Source organism: Coffea arabica, chromosome 2e (genome assembly GCF_036785885.1).
Source record: "Coffea arabica cultivar ET-39 chromosome 2e, Coffea Arabica ET-39 HiFi, whole genome shotgun sequence".
NCBI lineage: Eukaryota > Viridiplantae > Streptophyta > Magnoliopsida > Gentianales > Rubiaceae > Coffea > Coffea arabica.
Genome location: NC_092313.1, coordinates 4748350 through 4772752, shown reverse-complemented (window position 1 = coordinate 4772752; position 24403 = coordinate 4748350). Strand labels below are relative to the sequence as shown.

The 24403-nt window shown below is 38.0% G+C and overlaps 5 protein-coding genes across 8 annotated transcripts; all 5 read left to right on the top strand.

Annotated features, from left to right (window-relative positions):
- Positions 1-3625: 3625 nt before the first annotated feature.
- On the top strand, positions 3626-6661 carry LOC113730272 (WEB family protein At2g38370-like). Of its 2 annotated transcripts, none has more exons than XM_027254857.2 (2): positions 3626-4096; positions 5019-6661. In XM_027254857.2, the coding sequence occupies exons 1-2, from the start codon at positions 3929-3931 to the stop codon at positions 6444-6446; spliced, it is 1596 nt and encodes a 531-aa protein (XP_027110658.1). In that variant the 5' UTR covers positions 3626-3928; the 3' UTR covers positions 6447-6661. The 2 variants fall into 2 exon arrangements, with proteins under 2 accessions (XP_027110658.1, XP_027110659.1); XM_027254858.2 differs by having other exon boundaries at positions 3628-4096; positions 5022-6661.
- Positions 6662-8215: 1554 nt separating this feature from the next.
- LOC113730271 (uncharacterized) lies at positions 8216-11329 on the top strand. 2 transcript variants are annotated; one of them, XM_027254855.2, is made up of 6 exons: positions 8216-8731; positions 9453-9540; positions 9660-9746; positions 10374-10418; positions 10637-10755; positions 10866-11329. In XM_027254855.2, exons 1-6 carry the CDS (start codon positions 8649-8651, stop codon positions 10900-10902), a joined length of 459 nt encoding a protein of 152 aa, XP_027110656.1. In that variant the 5' UTR covers positions 8216-8648; the 3' UTR covers positions 10903-11329. The 2 variants fall into 2 exon arrangements, with proteins under 2 accessions (XP_027110656.1, XP_027110655.2); XM_027254854.2 differs by lacking the exon at positions 8216-8731 and adding an exon at positions 8747-9007.
- A 666-nt stretch (positions 11330-11995) lies between these two features.
- Positions 11996-16074, top strand: LOC113730270 (5-amino-6-(5-phospho-D-ribitylamino)uracil phosphatase, chloroplastic). The gene is made up of 11 exons (XM_027254852.2): positions 11996-12223; positions 12327-12446; positions 12735-12803; positions 12944-13048; positions 13131-13185; positions 13859-13932; positions 14343-14426; positions 14518-14658; positions 15132-15197; positions 15290-15399; positions 15707-16074. Exons 1-11 carry the CDS (start codon positions 12116-12118, stop codon positions 15873-15875), a joined length of 1101 nt encoding a protein of 366 aa, XP_027110653.1. The 5' UTR covers positions 11996-12115; the 3' UTR covers positions 15876-16074.
- Positions 16075-16873: 799 nt separating this feature from the next.
- On the top strand, positions 16874-20745 carry LOC113730268 (uroporphyrinogen decarboxylase, chloroplastic-like). Of its 2 annotated transcripts, XM_027254851.2 has the most exons (7): positions 16874-17029; positions 17156-17250; positions 18211-18332; positions 18572-18682; positions 18911-19099; positions 19607-19732; positions 20090-20745. In XM_027254851.2, the coding sequence occupies exons 3-7, from the start codon at positions 18306-18308 to the stop codon at positions 20603-20605; spliced, it is 969 nt and encodes a 322-aa protein (XP_027110652.1). In that variant the 5' UTR covers positions 16874-17029; positions 17156-17250; positions 18211-18305; the 3' UTR covers positions 20606-20745. The 2 variants fall into 2 exon arrangements, with proteins under 2 accessions (XP_027110652.1, XP_027110651.1); XM_027254850.2 differs by having other exon boundaries at positions 16932-17250.
- Positions 20746-20793: 48 nt separating this feature from the next.
- On the top strand, positions 20794-21678 carry LOC140036524 (CBL-interacting protein kinase 2-like; the record flags this gene model as incomplete). Its single annotated transcript, XM_072078310.1, has 1 exon — positions 20794-21678. A coding segment is annotated over one exon (729 nt), but the record flags the coding sequence as incomplete, so codon positions are not given.
- Between the last annotated feature and the right edge of the window lie 2725 nt (positions 21679-24403).

Genomic DNA, 24403 nt, shown 5'->3' with positions numbered 1-24403 from the left:
TGAAAAGTGCCAACTGTGGATGCATAGTGCACTACAGCCTTTGTCTGTTTAACTACTAGGGTTGGCTCCCTGGGCAGGAGAGACCTCTTAGAACCTTATTCACCGTCAGGTTTAGGATTTGAATTGTGTGCTTACTTGACAGTTGAGGATATTAGTTTAGGATTTGAATCTTGTGCTTAATAATTGGAGATGTAAAGGCCTTTATTTGTTTCGTGCCGAGCCAAATCGGGTTTAAGATAAATGCAGGCTGCTAACAATCCAATTATGAATCCCCAATTCAAGTCACCCGTTTCTGAGCTACAGATCAACATCCAATATCATTGGGCCACCTCAGAACTTACAGATTTAAGAGAATGACTACTCGCACGCACTGACCCAGTTCACTTTCGGACTTTGGACCACTTATTTAAAGAGGGCATCCGAAGCATCTCCTCCACGGCCCGAAAATTCTTTCTTTTCACTGCTTTTTAGCTGGAACTCGTAAAACGTATAATTCGTGAAATAAATTATTAAAAAAAACCACTTTTGGTAAAATATCTCATCCTGAAAAGTAGGCTAAGAAAAATCATCAAATTACAAGCTCACACTAGAGAATTGAAGAAGAGAGGGAAGATCCGAGAAGAGAAATGAAAATTTGCTACACAGGGCAGAGGAAATCGATGGTTCGGGTCCCCCTGGATTGATAATGAATAATTTCATTTCACACGCTATTGTGGTGCATGGGGGATAGCGTTATAATTATGTTCAATTTTAGGAAAATGACATTGCGGGAGGGGAGGGTCTGGCTTCTCAATTCTCATGAAAGAGGGCAATTGGATGAATCATATGAATGAATCCTATATTATGGTAGTTCATGTGTCAGCATCCTTCAACAAAACTATGATGAACCCATATTCCTCCATCATCTGCTTTGAGACAGAAAATTGAGACCTCCTTTCAGCATTATCGTTTTTTCCTATTTCATCTACCATTAGTACCGTTCAGCATAATTCATCCCATTAACTCTCTTAAAATCTTGATGATTTTCGTGTATTTTAAACGTGAAATGCAGCTCCAGATGGGATCCTCTGTCCATTATATCTATCCACTTTCATGTCCAATGCAAAACTACGTAGTTTCATTTACTAATATTGCTGATGTGGCACAATACATTGAATGCATATTTAGGGGATGTTTGGTAAATGAGTTTCAATTCAATTTTAGTATGGATGGCCTAATTTCTGAATCAACATAATTACACGTAACTGCAACTCTGACAAACTCAAGGATCTCATCCTTAAATGCTTACCTAATCTCATCTGAATCATGCGGCGTGAAATTCCAAATTAGAAGACTATGGGTACAATTGGGCATAAATAAAAATCATTTATGGATATAATTGAATTTGAAACCTATTTACTAAACACCCCTGAATTAGTAATGGAATTACGTAGTTTTGCATTGAACGGAAAATGGATAGATATAATATAATGGATAGAGTAAACAAAACTCTTCAACTAATTGAGCAAATGAATTGCTTGTAGAAAGTGAAATGGTAAATATTAGGACTTATCTCGGAGTAGTTACAACATGACATCCACTTCTTTTACGTACATGATGACGAATCTTTTTCTTTTTCTTTTTCTTTGAATATATAATGATGTCAAGAGGTAATAATAGCGATATATGGACTTCTGTTAAACTCGATCGGCAATGCATTTTGGCTTCACTCCAATCCGGTCTGGAAACAAATTGGCGACTAGTATTGAAATCTAATCTTCTGTCTTCCAACATTTTTTTTAAAATATTTGGCGAAAAATGCAAAGCTCAAAAAGATTCGATAAAGGTGTCGAGTTGGAAATGCTTAAGCAACATCAGTTATGAAAGCAACTACTAAAAACTTTTCGCGTCAATCTTGACAAATCCAACGCTTCACACAATCAGTCACCAAAAGATTCTACGTGGGAATAGGTGAAAAGAGAGGTCACCACTCGCCAGGCAAAAGCTTTATGCTGGAAACTTTTCGTGGTACCATACATATAATGATAAGGATCACTTTTGTACTATACTACTTGTATAAACTTCCTATTACACCACTATTATAGTAGTATTATCACGGGGTTGCAAATGCATTTTTATTTCAAAACCTCACCAAACGTGGATAGGATGATGGGTTTACGACCTTAGCTTGCATAGAATTATTACAATACTTTGCAGTCGAAGTGGCAATTATGGGGAGATCTTTTACTGGTTTTTTTTTTTTATCAGACGGCAACAATTAGCCTGTTACTTCTATTCTAATCTGCATCAGCGGGGAGAGAGGTCCAATAAAATTTAGAGAAATTGACGAGAATTGAACAATTATCGGACCAGAAAAATCACATATAGTGACACATTAATAAAAAATAAAGTTTAAACTCCACCCCACCCCAGCCCACCGAGGCTTTTCTACTGATTTGCTAAATGGGGTTTTGGTCGTAAGAAGAAAGTAATGATTGAAGATAAGGTGAAAGATGCGACATCCTGAGTTGTAGGCAGGCAACGGTAAGGCAAGTTGGTGACTCAAAGGCAAGTGGGGAGAGGGAAGGGGAAGGCGTCCTATCCTATGCTCGGGGTAACACTACTTTTAATTTGGTTCCTGCAATCACGCAAAAGGTTTTCGCCGTGAATGACCTTTCCATTCATTTGTGTGCCTGATTAATAATATGGCTTTTGGCAAAGTAAAGGGTTCCATTCTTCCATGACCTGCTTTTGTGGGCTGCTTTTCTTTTTCTTTAGTCAAATCTTCCTTGTGCGATTGTGTGAACCATCCCCTAATCCTGTCCTCCGGCTTTTATAGCGTGATCGTCCTCACCATGCCAAGTTACCAACCTTCTTCAGGTTGGATGAAAAGCAAGAGCTGAGGAGCACCCAACCCAACCAAAAATTTTTTTTTAAAAAAAGGAGAGAGAGTAGCACGAGTGAGGAGGAGTACAAGCTCAAGAAAATGACTGGGAACCAACTGCTCTGAATTGACATTAAAACCTGGCCATTTACAGACCGAAAGTCTGAAGAGTCAAGGGGGAAAAAAAAAAGGGATGGACAGTTAAAACCAACTCGCCCCAGTCCCCATTTAGGAGGGTTATATTTCTTGTCTGGAGATTTAAATAAGCTTTAAGAAATACTCAATCGTTGGTATGATTGCAGATTTACAGGGTATAGATCAATGCTACATGCATTATCGATGAATCAAAAAAGATTCAAAGATTGTTTATCTATGCATCTCAATCTCAGAAGATATGTTCTTGACTGAACTCTTTCCAGGAAAAAATCCATGTTTTGCGCCATAAAGGAGGGGAAATAAAAGATGATACTGGTACTAAACAAAGATAATCTGTTGTGTCTGTTTCTTGTTTTCTCACTTTTCCCTTCCTCGTCTATACTACTTTAATTTTACTATACTACTTTAATACTCTCCATTCAACTTTAGAATTTCCTTTTTTTTTTTTCCTTCTTTTGTAACTAGTTACTGTACTAAATTACTACTAGTAAATTATTGGACCACTCACATTAACTTCTAATTTTTCTACCTTTTCTTTCCGTGTCTATCAACTGTGCATGCCATCCCGTCATTGCACTCACACACACACACACACAGCTTGACAGTACGCTCACACACTCATCAAGGGAGTTGTGGTGCAGTGGTGAGCCAGAAAAACTGCCATCTTTACCTGGTCCCCGTTTACACTCCCAAAACATCATTATTACCCGTCACCTTCCCCGTCACTAACACCAACAGTGTCACCAATTCATCCTTCTTTCTACTTATAAATTGCCGGCAGTCAATTCGTGGGATTCTCCAATTCTACTGCCTCAACAGACTTCTTGACAAAAAACAGACTTCTTGACTGCTGACTGCTGACCTCTGAAATATACATACATACAGGGGGGACACTTGGCAGGTGATGTTATGGCGGAAGCCACAGAATCTGCAATGACAGAGACCAAGAAGGTGATCAATCCCAGAGTTGAAATCGATACTTCACCGCCCTTTGAGTCGGTTAAGGAGGCTGTAGACCGTTTTGGAGGGGGTGGTCCTTGGATGCCCCATCACTTGCTTGGTTTGGCTGCTCACCATGTAAGTAAAATTTTCTACTTCCGCTCTATTTGGTTTCGCAAGTTACCACTCGAAGATGGTGCTACCGTTGGGACTCATTTTTGCTGCAATGAATATCATTGGTGATTCTGAATCTCGTACAGTCGATTGTTGCAATGGGTAGCACCGTCAAAAATCTTAATGTTTTCTTCTTTCATAACTAGGAGGGGGACCGGAAGTTACATTTTGTTTACTCGGTGAGGTATTGAAGGAATTAATTTTCTGTAACTCTGTTACAGTTTACATGATCTTCTTCAATATTGAACGATGTTTGCATCAAATGAGCACGAAACAATGCTGTTAACTTCTGATTTAGCTGATGAATTTCACCTAGTCATAGCCCAATTTACTTAACTTTGCTACTCGTCCCTAGGTTTCAGTTGGATGCCTTCACCTTACAATTCTCTGTTTGGGCTTATATTTTATTTCCTGTTGCAGCAATATGCCTGTCTTCCTTCCACAACTAGTAGCAGTAGCTAATTCTTTGCACTAAGATCCCACTTCTGTTATTCACGCTATTTTTTCTTTCTTTTTGGAAACAACTCCGTATTTAAACACTCCTCCTGCTCCCAGGGAGCATCAGACTCTATTCTACACTCGTTTCTAGAAAGTCACACACTAAACAGTCTTCAACTAAAGAAACTGTGGTGGGCTTAAGATAAACACGATAATATGCCCCATGATCATTATGGAACTTGCAAAAAGCAAATGAATTCAAGGCTCTGGATTACATTTTGTGGATTTAATTGTGACATAAACACAGACTTTCCACCCTGACTTGCCAGAATTACTTGATAACTAAGTCACATTTCCACAATTGAAAGTGTTTCTGACATTTTTACTTTGTTATGTATGACAAATGATTGTTTTTTGTTTGTATTTTATCTTGTTTTTTAACATTTAGCAGCATGGCACTGAGGTCTTTGACATTGATAAAGTGGAGGAGCAAGCTGCACAATTGGAGAGGGACCTCATCATGAAAGAGCAGGAAACGCTTAATGTATTGAAGGAAGTGGAAGCTACAAAAAGATTTGTTGAAGGCCTAAAGTTGAACTTAATTCAAGAAATGACTGCTTTCATGGAAAGTCCAGAAAGCCAGGATTCAGCTGGGAGATTAAACTTGTGTCCTGTTGTCTCCCCTGGTTTAATCTCAATGGAATTGAACCAAGCTAAGATGAACCTCTGTAAGACAACCACAAATCTTGCGGTGATTCGAGCTTCTGTTGAGACTCTGAATAATAAAATGAAGGGAGAAAATGTTTTGCTTGAAAAGAACAGCGATAGGAAAATCCCAAATTCTTCTAAATTACTATCAGCTCAGGAGGATTGTGATAGATGCAGAGTAATGCCAGATGAAGACCGAAATTTGCCAACTCCCAAGAACCCCGAAACCTCAATAGACATCTTGAGGGATGTCAAAGAAGTAAATTTTGAGGCTGAGCAATTCAAGAAAATGACAGAGGCTTCCAGATATGAGGTTATGAAGGCAATGTCCGAAATTGAACGAACAAAGACCAGCATCAAGATGGCTGAAATGAGGTTAACAGCTGCCAGAAAAATGGAAGAAGCAGCTAAGGCTGTGGAGGCTATTGCTCTTGCCGAAAGGAGTGCTCTATTAGATGGCAACAATTCACCAGATATATTCTTGCATAAGCCTGGTGGAATAACTCTGTCCATTGAGGAGTACAACTCCCTTACTCACAAGGCCCAACAAGCTGAAGAGCTGTGTAAGACCAAGTTTGTAGATATGAATACCTTGCGCCAGACTGATTGCGCAAATCAATCAGAAGTAACCATCTTGAAGAAGCTAGAAACAACAAAACAAGAAACTAGACGCTGTAAAAAATCCCTTGAAGAGGCTTTGGGCAGTGAAGACGGTTGTGATAGGAAAAGGTTGGGATTTGACGACGACGGTGGTAAGGGTGCTACCGAAGTGGATCAAATGGGATACTCGGGGCATAATTCTGCAAAATTCAGGTTTAGAAACTCCCGTCCAGCTTCTGCCCAGAGAGGGTCTGAGGCAGTGAATGAAAATGAACCAAATGTTGTTAAAGACAAAGTTTATAGGTCTACCATTTCCATTGGCGATATACTAAGCAGGAAGTTGATTCTGCAAGATGATATTGTAGTGGGAAATCATGTTGACAGCCACGCTGAAAGGCAAGAGGTGTCTTTGAGCCAAATGCTTCGTGAACAAAGCGGACTTCTGTTGCACCCTACAAAATCTATGAAGGATGGGACTCTGGACAAGCAATTCTATACTCAGAGGAAGAAATTTGGATTTATTCATGTAAGTATTCCCAGGCACAGCAAGAAAAAAGCACAGGTCTAATGATTATATCTTGGTTTATAGAGGAATTGCTTTATTCCCCATGCTAATAACTTGCCCCCTTTCTCAGTTCCCAGATAATTTGTTGCGTGTTAGGCTTGCTTAATTTGTGTGGATTTTGAGAGGTTGTCTCCTATAAGTTATTTGCTAAGGTGTTGAGTGTATCTTCTGTATAGAAGTTTTAATGCAATGGTTTATATAGGCCAATTTCGGATGTATACTGCTGATTATCTGTGAATTCATGGTACTTTTCAATTCTATCAGTGTTAAGCTAGTAAACTGCTCATATCAGCTTATGATATGTATGGGGATGCTGGTGTTCCTGCGCATTTCAGAATTGGAGAGCCACTGTCGTTCTGCCTTCTGGCGGGGGACTTTCTAGATAGGAAGGATGCCAACCTCTTTAATCACCACTTTAAATCTAGACAAATGATATTTGTGCTCTAATAAAAGCTTCTGGCATTCCAAGCATTGGTCTATGTTCTTGAGCTTCGAAAATACCCTGTATCATCTATTGTTACTCATGGCATTTCATCTACCTCCTTGTTCATCATGTCCCCAACTCATGCTTGTTGCTCCTCTAAATCAAAATCATCTTCTTTTTTTTTCAATCAACTCAACATAGTTTTCTACATCAATCATTTTCTTATTCATTATGACTTCATAATGTCGTTGAAAATCTAAATCAATCACTGCCTGAGATGTATCCAACTATGATAAAGATAACCTCCAATTATAGTAGTACAAACTATAATTCTTGCAAGCAATCATCACCAAACTTAACAAAAAGCAATCTTACGGTATATAGAACATATTCAAATCTTTAATTGGCCATAAATTTCAAAGGAAAAGAACAAAAAAACGCACAATTACCTCCAAATGTTTGTGCCCAAAAAAAGAGAGAGAACGAAAAAGAAAGAAGTGGAGGGTAGTTTCATTCATTAATTAATTTAGCATAGATGGGGTGCCAAAAACCTTTTTTAAGAGTACTAATTAATATTAGTTGACTAAATGAAGTTATTTTCTAATGGTTGTTAATACTTTACTTAATACAGTATATGATTAACATATGAATACACATACAACTCACAATTATTATACACATTTAAACACATTGCTAAGTTAATTTCCCTCTTTCCAAAAGATTAACGTCTCTATCTTAAGGAGTGCCTCAAGCACCCATTCGTCAAACCCCAAATTTAATGATCCCAAGAAAGCAATCAAAAGGGGTGCGCGGTCAAAGTCCAAGATTTAATGTGACCATCCCCACCTTTCCAAAATAGGCTCACAAAGGCCCAATTATCAAATCACTTGTCATTTATGGCCTGTGGGCTACTACAGCGGCGTTGATGGCCTATCATTTTGGCCACTGTATCTCACAGTTATCATGATCAAATATTTGGCCACTGTATTTCATCAAATATTAAGATTGTGTTTGGATTGTATTTTTCGTGATTTTTCATGAAAAAATTACTGTAGCGATTTGATGTATGTGAGAAAAAAAGGTAATAGGAAAATATGATCACGGAAAACGACGCAATTTTTCGACGGAAACCGGCAATCCAAATAAGGCCAAATGTCCAAATATTCTAAAAATATATATATATATCATTCTTCTCTAGTATGTTAATTTAGCGATCAAAAAGAAAAGTAATGATATAATCGGATGGTTTCATAAAATAGTAAAATACAGAGACTAGTAGAGAAGAATCCTAGTGCATGATACATCAGCTCAGCTTTACGTTGCTCACTTGCCCTTTCAGCTTCCTTTGTGCCCCGGAAAGAAATCTTTTACCTTATTTTATGGAGAAGGCCGGAGCTGTGCTTCACAACTGCGATGAAGAATTTGTCCCTCCTGCGCCACGTGGCGTGATTATTCTCTTCTCCGCCCAATGCTATGCTGACGAGTGTTTCCTCACGGCTTTCACGTGTCTATTAAGCAATCGTCTGTTAAAAAAAAAAATCCAACTTTTGAGTCACCGCGGGAAAAGGGTAATCTTTTCACTATTATAAAGTGAAAAAAGAACAGCGATTCAATTACGCAATTGCTTCCCGCTCGCGCAAAAAATGAGCCCAAATGTGTAACCCATCATCAAGTCTGGTTGGCCAACACTGTTCACCTGCTTTTTAGATGCAGTAATCGGCATTTATATCCAGAAGTTGTATAAGGTTATTTAAGGAGAGGAGGGCAATCAGAGTCCGGGGATGGTGTACCAGCCAAGAATGAGAAAAAGGGTCAATGCATACCCAATTCGCCGTGGTCCTGATGGAAGTGCTTTCCAGAAATGGTCCTTTTCTCCTCCTGTATCTTTTGTCTTCTAACTTTGTTCTTTTTTTTTTCTTTACGAAAAAAAAATCGAAATCATAAATCTTTATGTGAAAGTGTATGGTTTTGAGGTATATTGCGGTGAAAGGTGTGGTCGTTCTGTAGCAATTGCTTTGGCTGATATGCATGAGTGTGAGTCAAATAATAGCCTGAAGAAACTGAAAGGGCAGCGGCAGAGCGGAAATGTTAAATCGCAGAACATTGAAGATCAACCCAGATCAGCATTCCGCTTTTTCATGTACTACATTGCACATTACATTGCTTCATATATTGGGTCTGATTCTTGAGCACATTTCCTTTTTTTTTTTTTGGGAATGCTTGCATTATTATTGTTTATTGCAATTTAACCCTTTTTCTCTTTTTCCCTTTTTCCTGTTGAGTAGCTCTAGTTTGTAATTTTTGTTCTCTAGGAGGCAAAGCGAGAATAAAACACTAGACTATGGATTCTTAAATTTTAGTCATTGGAAGGGTGTCGGACAGTTACGGAGCATGTGCAATTCAATAGTCTGCGTAAAGATGCAAACTGCCAATTATATTCCATTTTTTTTTTTAATTCTTGGTTGATGCTTTTACCCGAGTAGGTAGCTATTTATATTCATCGCCCCCCTTTCAGCTATGAAGCAAGACTGCAAGAGTAGAATTAGACAGGACAAAATAAGTTTACAAATTGATTGATTTTTCAGGGAAGAATTGTTGGACATTCACAAGGAGGAAAATGAGATTGCAATTGATAGCAAGGGCTTTGAGATGTGGAAGAAAATGTCTAAACAGGTAAATACGGTATGCTTCACTAATATGGAAGGAGGTTTAATATCACAGGCGGAATAAGCTTCGGCCTTCTCTTTGCTTATTGCTATTTACTCTGTCTGTTCATTTGTTGGTGTTCTTAGGAGAGGCAACCATATCTCGTGAAAGCGGAAAAGGTGAACTCGGCTCACACAAAAGCTCTGCTCGAAGAGGAAAATGATATGTCATGGGTGAAGTGACCAAATCTTGGTTTATGATTTTTTTTTGGGCATTATTTAATTCTTTAAACATGTATTCACGGTTCAACCAAAAAAAAAGAGATCTCTAAAACCACTACTGATTTTTGTGAGTACTTCTCGATACAGTTAGCAAGGGTGACCAGTTCTTTTTGGGTCTTAATATGCCAATTCTTTTCGATTCTGTTAGATTTTCATAAACATCTGTGTAGCAGTTGTATCGTATGTAGTAATGTGGCAGTTCACAAGACGCTGAATGAATAGCAAGAAACAAGTGATATTTATATCCTGACACATGTTTTTGCACCAGTCAGCAAAAATCTTGTACTCCTACTAAAGTTGCTTGTAAGCCTATGTATGTTGGTGCTGCTTTTAACTCCAGGAATTCCTTAGAAAACTGAAAAATGTATTGACAGTAATTGGTCCTAGCATTTCCGCCAAATTATGTGCAAGTCAAATCAAAATGATCTTACACAGGAGGTTACGTTTCACGTCTTGTATTATGGTGGTCATATCTGGTTTAGCTTCTTATGTTAAAATCAAAAGAAAATACCTTGCCTCTCCTCACTCCAAGATAAGAGCTTTATCTAATTTTGGGGTCCTCGTATTGTTTATCTGTAGGTGGATGATGAAGCGGACTCAGCAGAAGTGGGGAAGTACGACGAGGTGTGTCTGTTTCATCTAATCCTTGTGCCTGTTTTTTATCAGAAATATAATTAACCTTGGTGGATCCTCGGATTTCCGACTGTACTTCAACCAGATTACACCTTTCCTGTTTGTCCTCCTCAGGGAGATAGGAAGAGATAAAAGATTTTACCTATCTTCGTGCTTCTGTGGTTTTCTAACTTAATAGCTGTATTCCAAATAATCCTATTTGGTCACAGAACTATGCAGAAGATGGATACTTTGATGGTTTTGAAGACGATATCTGTGATGATCCCCACGATTCAGATAGCTTTCTTTTCTGGTCTGAGATCAGCGACAGCTTTGACAGCAAAAATTGGTATACTTTCTACTCTTTTTTGCCTCTATTATATTATAGGTGCTTCTGTTTCTGCAGCATCAAGAGTCAAGAGATGGGCACTTTTTTAACTGGTTCATCTGATGAAACAGGGCAAAGAAGTGGTCCCCGAATCCGCTGAGGACTTGAATTCCATTTTTGGATCGGTTGCATGGTTTTGTTGACGATGTTTGGAGTCTTGACTTGAATGACTGAGAAAAAAACAACCTTCGGGCAGTGGCAGACATTGGAAAATTGGGCCATTGCTTACATAAAGCGAGGCAAGTCACTTTGGCTATTGTACATACTAAGTTTAGGAATTTTACTACGCCCAAAAGATGTAAAAAAGCAACCGTGATTATTTATATTTGTGATCTGATGATTGTCCTAAGAGGAGATGAGGAGTGGAGCCCCTTTCGGCCTTTGGATTGGGAGAACATATATTTGATCACTGGGGCGTTTTGTCCTCCACTTGAAGGCTGCGTTTTGTCTTCCACTATGACTGGTTTTATTTATTTATTTATTTTGTGGCCATTATGTTTGTATATACAGTACGTCTTCCTCCGTTGATGCGCAATTTCTTTCCAGCCATTTTCTAAATTAAAAAGTGTAAAAAAAAAACTCTCCCCTAAAATGTGTGTTCACATCATTTTTAATTTTAAAATGAAGAAGACTACGCGACTAAAGGCAGGTTACATTTCATTGCACTTCATTACCTTTTTTCTTTTCTTTTTTTTTTTTTGGGGATAAACATTGCACTTGACTTAGAAGTAGAACAACAAAAGAAATATTTGCAGAAAGAGTGAAAGCTTGCCCGTATGATCACACAGAAGATTCCTCCGCGCACTTACCGTGCTTGGGTCGGGTTGGGGCGCCAAGGCCCGGGGCGCAGGGGATTAGTCGGGCCCCGTAAGAATTGACCCGGACACCCCTGTGTCGAAAAAAAAAAAAAAAAGATCACACAGTAGATAATAACAAATGATACTTCTTTGACTTCCGAATTATAAATGAAATTAGAACTTTGATTTGATGATCAAATTGTGACATAGCTAGTGAGGGGAAAAATTACTATGGATAAAATGTACCACTTGCTAACTAACTTGGTGAAACAAATGAAAATTTGCTCCATTGCTAACTCATGGATAAAAGCCCACATCCGCTTCGACTTCAAAAGGCCCAAGTCAACGTTCTTTGAAACCGAACAATAATAAAGGCCCAAGATGTTCTACAACATCTCTTCTCTGGAAGAGATTACAAGGCTGATAGTGTTGAAAGCCGCCCCGGCCTCGTGTCCTGGATTCATATTCCGGACCCCCCGAGGCTTCTACTCACCATTCTTTTCTGGTGAGTGGTTGAATTGAACATGGAAAATGCTCTGAGCTGCACCAGCTCCTCCTCCGCGCCTATTCTCCACCACCCTCTCTCTTCGGCGTCGTTCACTCCTCAGTTTTCTTCACAGCTCCGACTATCGGTTCGTCTCTCTTTCGCCTTATTGCTTTTATTTCTGTATTAATTCGATGATTAGCAAGCATATCACCATTTGTTCTTTTAAAATAAATTTCCTAAATTAACAGAGACTTAAACGTTCAAACTCAGTAGGCCAGCATCGGAATCGTTCCCTGGTCATAAGCAAGGCTTGTGGGCCCCAAGGAAATGGGTTCCCAATTATCCCCACCAGGATTTTCATCGAAGAGGTACTTTCGGTTTTCCGCTCCTTTATTTTGTTTTCTTTCTTCATTGATTACGCACAGGTAGTAATTTAACTGTCTTTCTTTGAAAGATTTACTAAAAAGATAAGTTCTATGACTCTGGCTCTCTTTTTCTTCCTGAAGATAATCTTTGTTTAGCTGTAGTGATGACGTAGAAGTTGGGTCTGATTTTCGTTCCTTGGACTAAGTTTGTGTCTTGGAAGAGCAATATTAATCAAGTTCGTTTTTGTTCTGTCATTTGTTTTCTTTTTGTCCTTTTCTTCTCTTGGGAAGGCAATTGGAGCTGAATATGGAGAGGGATTTGAGACTTTTAGACCAGATGGGCCCCTCAAAATCGATGTGGTAAGCTACAGAAAGCGCTACTTGGATTAGATGCACTCTTTGTCGATTTGGCTTTGTTTGGATTGTGTATGCGCCGCTCCTGCTGCAATGGCACCGTCTTATCACTTACAACTTAAGAGTAACGTCTTTGCTTTGTCCAGGATTTCTTGAATGATAGGCTGCAAGAAGGTTTTCTTCAGAGAATTCGTTATGCCATGAAACCTGATGAAGCATATGGCCTTATCTTCTCTTGGGACAATGTGGTGGTACAGTTTCAACCTCACCACCATCTCTTTTTATTCGAGAATTTTTTTTTATTAACAAAATGTTCATTTGGATGGATTTCAGGCTGATACTCGAGGTTTGAAGTTAAATGCCTGGAAAAAACTTGCCTCAGAGGAAGGTGAATTTGCTTTTTCTTGCAATGGCTTCATGACTTGTGGAGCAGAATTTTAGCTTTACCTTGGTTTTGTTGCAAAGCAACGGAAGAAATTTTATCTTGTTTACAGAAGTTACAAGAGCCTTTTGACGTATAATTGTCCATGTGTATTTAATATAAGGAGCACAAGATTTGGTTATCCTTCTCCTTTCCCACAGCTAAAATCCATATCCTCTTCTTTTTCTTTTTTTTTGGAGTAAAAGTTTGCTAATTTATGGAATCAAGATGATATTTTATCTGCTATTATTATTCTGGAAAGGAATGAAAGTATTGGTCATGTGTGTGCATGTGGTTAAAGCTACATCCAGTAATCAAGCAAGTAGTTGGCTAAAGTCCCCTTCCCCCCCTTAGTAGCAATCTTCGCATTGATGATCAAATCCTGAAAGTTCTGATTATGTGGTCCCGTAGAAACTTTTAGGAACTTGGTGAAGCTTCTTCTCTTATTTTAAATTGTCTGTTCAGCCTCTTAAATCATTGCTGTGCACACAATTTTCCCATGATTACTTTCTTGTTCAATTGTTTGTCTTTAGTTTCCTGCTTGGAGATGAAAGTTCCTATAGACTTTTAAACAACAACATAATTTATTCTTTTGTCCTTTACGACTTCATAAGTGCATTTTTATGTGGCTTTTGTGCAGGAAAGGAGTTTCCTGAAGACGATGAAATACAAAGACTCATGCTGTACGCTGGTGCTGAACATGTTTTACATAAGGTTTCAAATTCTGGCTTCCTTAGTGCTGAACAAATGGACAATGAATCCCAAACTTTCTCTGTCATATTTGATGATTATTTCTTTTCAGAATGTACTATTATTTGCTTATTGGTAGTAGTAGCTTGTGAGCCTTGGTTTTCACCAGTATGATTTGTTTTAGTTCTTCATATCATTCTGTTATGTACAAAGAATAAGGTAGTAATATCCAGTGGCATCTATTGTCAAGCACAAGCACTTCTATGTATTATTCCTCCTATTAACATTCATTTTTTCCTGTCTGGATAGTCTTATGCTTCTCATTTTTAGGGTGGGGATATTCTTCTTCTGTTTGTTTGGAGTCTGCAGGAAGCTGCAATAGTCAAGTTTCATTCCTTACTGTCTGATTCATAATATCTTCTGCAAAATTGAAGGTTTTGCTCTGGGAGAAGGCAGAGAATGATATGGACAGATTAAAACTGAGACTTTCGCAGTTATATTATGACAATCTTCTCAAGGTCCACACCTTTCAGCACCATTCTTTTTTCTGTTACAAATGTAACATATCAGTATCATTAATATTCTCTAGTTTATCTGCTCAATCATCAGCTTTCAAAACCAGTCGAAGGACTAAAAGATTGGTTAGATGCAGTGTCAACTGCACGCATCCCTTGTGCTGTCGTCTCAAGTCTTGATCGGAGAAGTATGATTGAGGCGTTGGAAAGGATGGGTCTTATAAAGTATTTTCAGGTTGCATGTTATTTTATTTCATCAAGATAAATATATAGGCTTTGCCTTTTGTTATGACAACCATAGTATAGTAATGTGTCTTGTAACAAGTCTTATCTCGTAAATATTATTTAGCGAAGTGTTGATTTTCCATTTATGTCTGGTGAACTTTGTTTATCTCTTAGTCCACACACTTGCCTTGTTTTTTACTATGTGCTCACTGGTAGTGGGACCTTCACTAATCCCAAAGGTAACATACATTCAGTCTGATTGCACGTGTACTAAATGACATATTTATTGCATGTACTTGCCTGAAACCTCTCTTACAGAACCAGTTTAAATCTCTAACAGTGATAGGTTGAAAGAGCAAGCCTGATGCTCTTGGATATCTATAAAATGAATCTAATGTGATCATCTTTTTCTCTCCGTGCCTGTTTGTCTCTCTCCTTTATTTTTTTTGCACGTTGTCTGAATTCATGACCTATCTGGTGCAGGCAGTTGTGGCCGAGGAAGATGGTATGGAGTCCATTGCGCACAGGTTTCTTTCTGCTGCAGTGAAGGTATAAGATGGTGGAAATGAAAAAGCTAGAATTTTTGTTTGACACTGGTTTAATTTTCTGGGTGTGCTTATCTGCTTGAGAATATATTGCAGTTGGACAGGAAGCCATCGAAGTGTGTGGTTTTTGAAGATGATCCTAGGGGGATAACTGCTGCTCATAACTGTACAATGATGGCTGTAGCACTAATTGGTGCTCACCCAGCGTAAGTGTTCATGTTGATGATTGTATGTGCTTGTCTTTTATTTCAGAAAGATGTAGTGAAGTTTCAAGGTCGAGCGAATTGCAATATGCTACTCAATTTTATCCTTCTTTATGGACTTGATTTCTTTGCATGTGCATAATCACCATATTGGGATGGTGAAGAGGTTTTCCCGTTCAGTACTTGGATACAAGCAGTTTGGAGTATCAACCTCTTGTCTTTGCCATTTTCTCATTGTAGATTTGCTCGTCTTTCAGCTTCTTTTTTAACCCGGCAAAGCTAACTTGATTTTGGTGCCTCAACATTGCAGGTATGAGCTACAGCAGGCTGACCTTGCGGTCGCTAGCTTTACTGAGCTCTCTGTTATCAACCTTCGAAGATTGTTTGCGCATAAAGGTTCCTCTTTCATGGACATGCAGAAGCAAATAATCGAGAAATCTCCTCCTAGAAGGAAGCTTACTATTGACACAATTTTCTAACTACAGAGGGAATCGTCCTGTTCTCCATTTCCATGCTCGTATCAATTTGAAATCAAGTGACGCTTATGTCCTGATTCTTTTCCGTCAAAATTGATATACTGCTACTCTCTCTTGAAATCGATAGTGTGATATGTTTCACTTGTACAGAACACAACATTCATTGTTAAAAATCATAGGAAAGCAGATTATTTCTTCGTTACTTCCTTCTTTGTAGAGAAATGAAAACTTCCTTAATGGGCCTGAATTTTCGATGGTGTGGGTGAAAAGGATGAAACTATTTTATTTTTTTACCCAATAATAACGAAGAAAGGAATGAATAAACTAGCACAATAAATCCAACTCTTAAAAGGCCATTAATTGTTGAAAGTAGCGCCTAAACCTGCGTTCCTTCTTCTATCTGCAATTCTCGCAACAGGTCAGGTGCCCCATTAGTGCTAGTGCATTAATGCCTGTGGACCTTCAAGATGCATCAAGAATTCAAGATCAAAGCCAATAAAGGGTAATTTATTTTTAAAAACCAGTTTAAATTTTGTTAGGCAATCGTGATAAATTTAACCAATTTCGCATTATTTTAGCCAAAAATTAAGAGTAAATTCATTTTGTCATTTCGCACAAGTGTTTTCATATTCCACTCAAATAGTGTTGAATATTTTATGCATCCTTGATGTCAATTTTTTCTCTATAAGTATAGCAATTCGGGGATCAGTGCTGGTAATTTTAAAACTTTTAGTGCTAATTCACCCACTTCTTTTGATGTGTTTATCATTAAAACATAAAAAAAAAAAATTTGATGACCTGTGTGACTGACATGCGGGTGAGATAATTTCGCCTCTTAAATTATTTTTTTGTTAACCCAAAAGTCCATAGAAAAATTAAATTTTTATTAACAGAAAAAGCAACATAGGGAAAACTGTTGAAAGACAGATCGGATGATATGAAATAAGAGAATGTAAACGAGAGTTTTCAAATATAAATCATTTCACTTATACTAAAAAAAAATAATGGGTAAACAAGAAAACCAAAAAGTTAAAGCCACGAAAGTGGACCCCGTGGACTTGCATTCGGAGATGGGAAGTGGTCTGAAGTCTAAGGAAGATAGATTTCGTCCCCTTATCTGTTTATCCAAGCTCTTTCGTCCACCCCATGCAATAAAGGTAAATCAAAATCCCATACAAGTTCTTCTTTGGGGGAGACTCGAGAACAGTTTCAGGCCCAATTTTATCTGATTGTTTCTGCTGACAAAATTTTCAATTAGATAGAATAATGTCTTGCATTTACAGCTCGGTTTCTTCTTTCTCAATCTCCTCAAATTCAAACTTCAGTTCCTGGCGTTTGAATTCCAAGCCCAGTCCCAGCATATGCTGCGCCGTTGGAGGTATAATTTGAAGCTAGAAACTTATCAATTTTTTTGCCCTGTACGAGTTTAATCTTGATGCATAATCTGAAGCTTTTTAACTGGGGTTTTCACTTGTGACTGCAATTGTCAACGCGTTTCGGATCTTTCTAAAGTTAATTTTAGTGGGGTCCAATTCTGTTCGTGTTTGCTTATGTAATTTTTCCTGGCCATTGGATTCTACCGTTGAAGGATTAGATCTTTGTTGAGGTAGAGAAACTAATTTTCAATTAGAGCTCAATTGTTTACATGATCCTGTCGTTCGGTGGTTTAAAATATGATGTTAAACCTTAGAAAAATTGGGGACCCCAATTGAATTTTTTAATTCTGTTGCTCAATGCTCTGAAACATAATTTGAAAACATGGAAGATTCGGAGGCTAAATTCTATTTATGATTATGTTGCACTCATTGTTTTCTGAATTAAGATACCGGCTTATATTTTTATGCAAATTCCTGGATCAGTTGCGTGTTTTCTGTCTGTGCTGTGTAGTTAGGGTTTACAGCCTTCGGATGATATCATATCAAACTTCATTTTACCATTTGGATGTACAGCTCAAAAATTATCTGTTTGGAAAATGTTCAAAGGTATTTAGATGCATTTCACATGGTCAATCACTCTGTAAAGTTTAACTATGGGTGAAAAATATACGTAGACATCTCTGGTGCTAGTTTGTGTGCATCTCTTTGGAAACACATGTTTGTGGCATACTGGATGTGCTAGTTGGTGTAGTAAACAGGACATGCAGCCTAAGATGTTTTTGCCAGTAATGCAAGGAGAATCCAAGTTCTGGAAATGATTCTCTGAAGAAAAAATTTGGTCAAATCAAATCCAAATAGTACTACTCTCCAGACAGACATTAGGAATTAAGTCTGCCTTTAAGGTCCTATGTTGGGTGATGACTTGACTTGGAATTTCTAAATACGGCCCTACCATTTTCCAGGGACTGTTGCCGAACCAAAAACCATCAGTGTCACTGAGCCTTTGTTGCTTAATGCTGCTCGAGGAAAAGTAGTGGACAGACCACCGGTTTGGCTGATGAGACAAGCTGGGAGGTACATGAAGGCAGGTTTATACGTCTACTGTTTGGATGATGTTTCTCTTATTCATGTCAATACAATGTCATTTTGTTTATATACCCAAGAGAGTTTGCATGAAGGAAAGTGATTGCAGTCCTGTGGTTTGAGTGTGCCTGGAATTTTACAGCTAAAATTGTTTACATTCAAGTCATTTTCTACACTGTTTCTCTAAGTGTCAGTGTATCATTCAACTGAGGGCTGAGTGGTTTTGCATTTCTTTAATAGAGCTATCAAGCTATATGCGAGAAGTATCCATCTTTCCGTGAAAGATCAGAAAATGTCGACCTTGTGGTGGAAATTTCCCTACAGCCGTGGCAAGTGTTTCGGCCTGATGGGGTATGTATGTGTACATAGCACCTTGTAATTTTTGTGGAGCATATTGCAACTGAAAAATCCTTTTTGTTTACCTACAAAAGCATCATTCTTAGTGCTTGTTTGTGGATGAGTTAGGTTTTCCTTGCAAATCTACATTTACCTTTAGGATGTATGCTGCACTGCTGATTAATGTACTGCAAATGACAATTTCCTCTCACAAGCTTCTTCTGTTATTGCTCATTATTGCAGGTCATTCTGTTCTCAGACATTCTTACCCCACTTTCTGGCATGAATATCCCATTTGACATAGTAAAAGGAAAAGGCCCAGTCATATTTGATCCTCTGAGCACAGCTGCTGATGTTGAGAAAGTTAGAGAATTCATTCCAGAAGAGTCAGTTCCATATGTTGGTGAAGCTTTAACAATCTTGCGGAAGGAGGTTTGGCTCCACTTCCTTCTGTTGTTTCAATGAGCATTTGAGGCAGGAAATAATTCTGCACATTGGAACTAGTTAATCTTATATGCTCAATTACTTTGACCTTCCTACTGTATACTATAAGATAATTGTGCAGTTTGAGATGTTTCTCAAAACTGAAAACATTGTGTTTCTTTTACATTTGAAAAACTAAGTTGAAACATTGAGATTTGGAAAATCAGATTTTTCTTGGACATTTGTGGTACTTTCCCATGATACTGTTCTCTAGTTTGATACTTTCTTCACTTCAACTGCAATGGATCTGCATCTAAAGAAACGGAACTATCGATTACTATTGTTTTTTACATAGTCGAACACGAGTCTACTTGCATCTTATAAGATCACATTCGCCAAGCATATCCCAGCTCTCCAACATTCCTAATGTAGGATATAGGTTGCCACAGATATCTAATGGAATTAACAATGTGAGGTTAACTTAATTGGTCGCTGACATGTCTTTTCTTTGGTCAGGTTAACAATGAAGCAGCAGTGCTTGGATTTGTTGGGGCCCCTTTCACCCTAGCATCATATGTGGTTGAAGGTGGTTCATCCAAGCACTTTACAAAAATCAAAAGGCTAGCTTTCTCACAGCCCAAGGTAAACTGAGTGTACCCTTCTCTGCGATCATTTCTTGGATTGAAAACATATAAACATCTATTTTACCAAAATTTGTAGATGAAGTTGCGATGTATGTGGATCTATCTAACAGTCCACTTGGTTTGTCTTCCGTACTTTATATTCTGCAGTAAATAGAATATAAAAATCCCTTGAAATACTTTTAGCTCATTTTCACCTACCGCAATAATTTTTAAAGCACAATTAAGAAGGCTCAGAAAGAGGTCTCAGTGATTGTTTGTACTGTTGGAAAACATTATAGGAAAACATTGACCCTGCATGACATGTCACAAATTGACATTGTAATTAAATCCTTTTTTTTTTTGGGGTTAAATGCAGATTCTTCATGCGCTGCTTCAAAAATTTGCAACCTCTATGGCAAAGTATATTCGGTATCAAGCTGACAAGGGAGCTCAAGCTGTTCAGATCTTTGACTCATGGGCAACAGAGCTGAGTCCGGTTGACTTTGAGGAGTTTAGTCTGCCTTATTTAAGACTGATAGTGGATTCCGTGAAACAAAGTCATCCAGAACTTCCATTGATTTTATATGCGAGTGGTTCAGGAGGCTTGCTCGAGAGACTACCTTTGACGGGTGTGGATGTGATCAGCTTGGACTGGACTGTTGATATGGCTGAAGGTCGAAGGCGCTTAGGCCCTGACGTAGCAGTGCAGGGTAATGTGGACCCTGGTGTTCTGTTCGGTTCAAAAGAGTTCATCACCAACCGTATCAACGATACTGTCAGGAAAGCTGGAAAAGGTAAACATATTTTGAATCTTGGACACGGCATAATCGTAGGAACGCCGGAGGAGAACGTTGCTCATTTCTTTGAAGTTGCCAAAGGACTTAGATACTAGATTCCTGTGTAGAGATAGTTGATTTTGAACTGACTTGTATTGCTAGCCAAGTTATAGCACTAGTCAATTTTTTTGGCAAGTTGCGGCTCAAGGATGTAAAACTTTTGAGTGGAATGTAAAACAACCTATCTGCGCTAAAACTTTTGAGAGTCTATCTCTGTCACCTGCATAGGTCCTACAGGCTGTAAGATGTAAAAAATAAAAATTTTGGCCACATGGCTTATGCATCGAATCTTATGGATATGTATAGAAAGATAAGCAAGGCTGAGTACAAATGCCCAAATTGGGTTCCTCCAGAAGTGCGCAGACTGCTATCAAGGATCCTCGACCCAAGTCCACACACTAGGATTTCCATAGCCAAAATTATGGAAAACACTTGGTTCAGGAAAGGGCTGGATCAGAGAGATTTAAGAGCAAGTATAGAGGACAAGGGAAAGAATCCCTTAAATGCTGATATTGCATTTGATCTTAATGAGTGTTGCAGCGGTCCTTCTACCGAGACAAAGCTAGAAGTACCAAAGCCAACTAACTTCAATGCATTTGACATAATCTCCCTTTCAACGGGTTTCGACTTGTCTGGTTTGTTTGTGAGGAATGATCAGAAGGAAGAAGTGCAATTTATATCAAAAACGTCCGCACCCTCTCTCATATCCAAAATTGAAGAAATTGCTAGACGTCTAAAGCTGAAAGTCATGAAGAAGGAAGGAGGGGTGATGAAATTGGAGCAACCGAACGATTGTAGAAATGGGACTGTGTCCATCGATGTTGAAATTTTCGAAATCACTTCGTCCTTTCACTTGGTGGAGGTTAGAAAGTCAAGCGGAGATGCATTGGATTATCTGAAGGTGTTGCAACAGAATCTAAAACCGGCTTTGACAGAAATTGTCTGGGCTTGGCAAGGCGAGCAGCAACAATAGCAGTGATGATGACGACGAGAAACATGTGAGATAGGAGAAACAACAATAGCAGCAACTCAGTTCAAATGATTTCCATGTGTGTATGTTTTGCTGTCTGAATGCGTGTTGCAAATGATTTTCAACTTATATGAACCTTTTGTGACTGTTTCCTGGAAATTGTCCCATCGCCGCCATATTCATTTTCTGTAACTTTCCTTTTGTGTGGATTCATTATACAGCATTTCTAATTGAACTGTCTAATTGAATGGACTTTCAACACTAGATCCATTGGCCATAATATGGAAGTAATCGGTGAATGAATTTGCTGTGATCCGAGGTGGCCATATCTAGAAATTAATACTACTAGAAAGTTTTGGGTCAGCTTTCAAGGTTTTCATTTTCTTCTCAATCCGTAGAATTTTGGCGGCCCTGTTTAGAACCCCAGAGGTTCATATTCTCAGGAGAGGAGACCAACAAAGAAGAAAAGCTCGAGACATCAATCACTAAAACAACTTAGTACAATTTTGTGATGGCGAGCTGTATGGCACCGTACGTACATTGATTAAACTACGATAAAGAACAAAGCATCAAATTTTATTTCTTTCCTTCTTACGATTGGTTGAAGATGACTAATTATTGCCAAATGATGTCCAATTCAATGAAAACCTGTGTTCAATTCTATATTCGGTTGGGAAGAAAGACTGGATTCTACATCAATCAAGTAGCCCCTTACTTCCAACAGTAAAAGTTGCACGTTTTGGCCCAATGCGCAATCATTACCAAAAAATGTATATATATTTCCTTTCCATTTAGTTGAAAGGCGCAGGAAGTAGGCTTTCAGGATAGGGCCGAGACTTGTTACTGTCGCCTAAACGGTTCATGGTTTGAATTGGTCGAAAAAATTGTAAGATGTACGTTAATTATATGATACGTTTGAGGTTCACAAAATCGAACTACATTTACATTATTATTGTATTCAAGTTGATTTACATTTTAAACAAATGCATTTATATTTTGATGAAATGCAATGACCAAACCGGCAAAACATGGAAATTTATTACACTCAGATAGAAGCTCGCTCTAGCAGGGTGCCACTTGACTTTTATTCTGTTCAATTGAACGTGGAAATTTTTCTACGAAAAATCAGAATCCAATCCAAACAAGGATGCAGAAATTTCCCTCGAACCTATCCTGCCCTGGCAAATTCCATGCGTGTTGCATCTCAATTCAATTGTCATCCACGCCACACAGTCGACGACGCCTATGCAAAGTGTGTCGCATAAAACTTTCAATCAAGAAGATTATATAATTGCGTGTATAATTTGGGAAAGCATGTTCCCGTACACATGGCGATGATGATTGGGTGTGTGAATCTATAAAATTTGTTTGGTTTTGGTTCTGGTTCTTTCCATTATCCTTCAATTGGGTGCTATTAATTGCTGCAGCAATCCGGGAATAAAGACCTTCCAATCTACGTGTCTATTTCTCCGATCTTCATTTTCCTTTTCGAATTAGTATGAAATTGTACCCAATGACGGGAGTGACCCGTAGCGTCACAGCTGTTTAACTTTTCATGCTTAGACCATCCACTGGACTGAGAAAGCCACAATTTGAATGATTTTGACAATGCTCTTTCTTGCAGTTGCACCTAAATCACTTTTATCCCTTCTTACCACTCCTCTAACTCTTCCCCGCAAAAAAAAAAAAAAATTTTCTCAATTCGGCGCTTTCCCATTGGGGAGTTGCTACCAATCAATCACTTTTCTGCAATCTTTTACGACTCACTTTCTTTTTGAAGTTCAGCTTTCGCAATTTGTCATTTTCCTATTACATAAAAGCTATTGTTAAAAAATATATATAGAGAGAGAGAAGAAGATACTTCAACGATCAATTCCAAATGTTTCGTGGTGTTCCATAATCGAGTTTGAACAATATGCTCGTAGAGGCCGACCGCTGTACATCATTTTTCATGAGCGAGGCAATGGCGTGCGGGAGTTTGCTTAAAATCTATATATCTATATGTATTGCAGAAGGAGTTTTTAACATAGACCCTCTCAATGACTCCCAAACTTCTCATTCTTTTTTCTAAATTTTTGTATTTATTTTAATACATAAAAAGTAATGGATTATAACCAACCCTATCACCAGTCAAATTTAAAATTTAAAACTTTTCCATAATCTATTTCATAAACCGTTTATAATTTGTTATTTATATTTTAAATCCTTTTTACTCTTTCATTAAAGACAAATGCTCATTCACATGCTATTTTAATACCCTATCACCAGTCAAATTTAAAATTTAAAACTTTCCCCTAATATATTTCATAAACCGTTTATAGTTTGTTATTTATACTTTAAATCTTTTTTACTCCTTCATTAAAGACAAATGCTCATTCACATGCTATTTTAATATAATTTTAATTCGAAAGGATACAACATGATCAAGAAACAGCAGAATCAATTAGGACCAGATTTTGACCAAAAACACAATTAGGTCTAGATGCCACTGGCACGTTGCCGTTACTTGCGATGCCAATTAGGACTATTTAGCCTCTTTTTTTTTTTTGCAAAGAGTTAGGACACTGTAAAGCTTATTTAGGCAAACTTTGTCTCATCGGTGATTTGAGTATCAAGTTATTGAATATACTACAAATCCTATAATATTAGTCTGCTATAAAAATTAATATTTTACTAGCATGTGGTATTTGCGTATGAAATTTCAGAGGTAAATCAAATGCTTTTACTTATACTCTATATAATTTGAATAGTTTTTTAGCGAATATAACCATGCTATGCAGGACCATTACTTTGTACAATTGGAACTAGCAAATTGTATATCAATTACAATTTAGATTTTGCTCGATACCTGCACAGTTGGTGAGTTCCATCAATAACACTACAT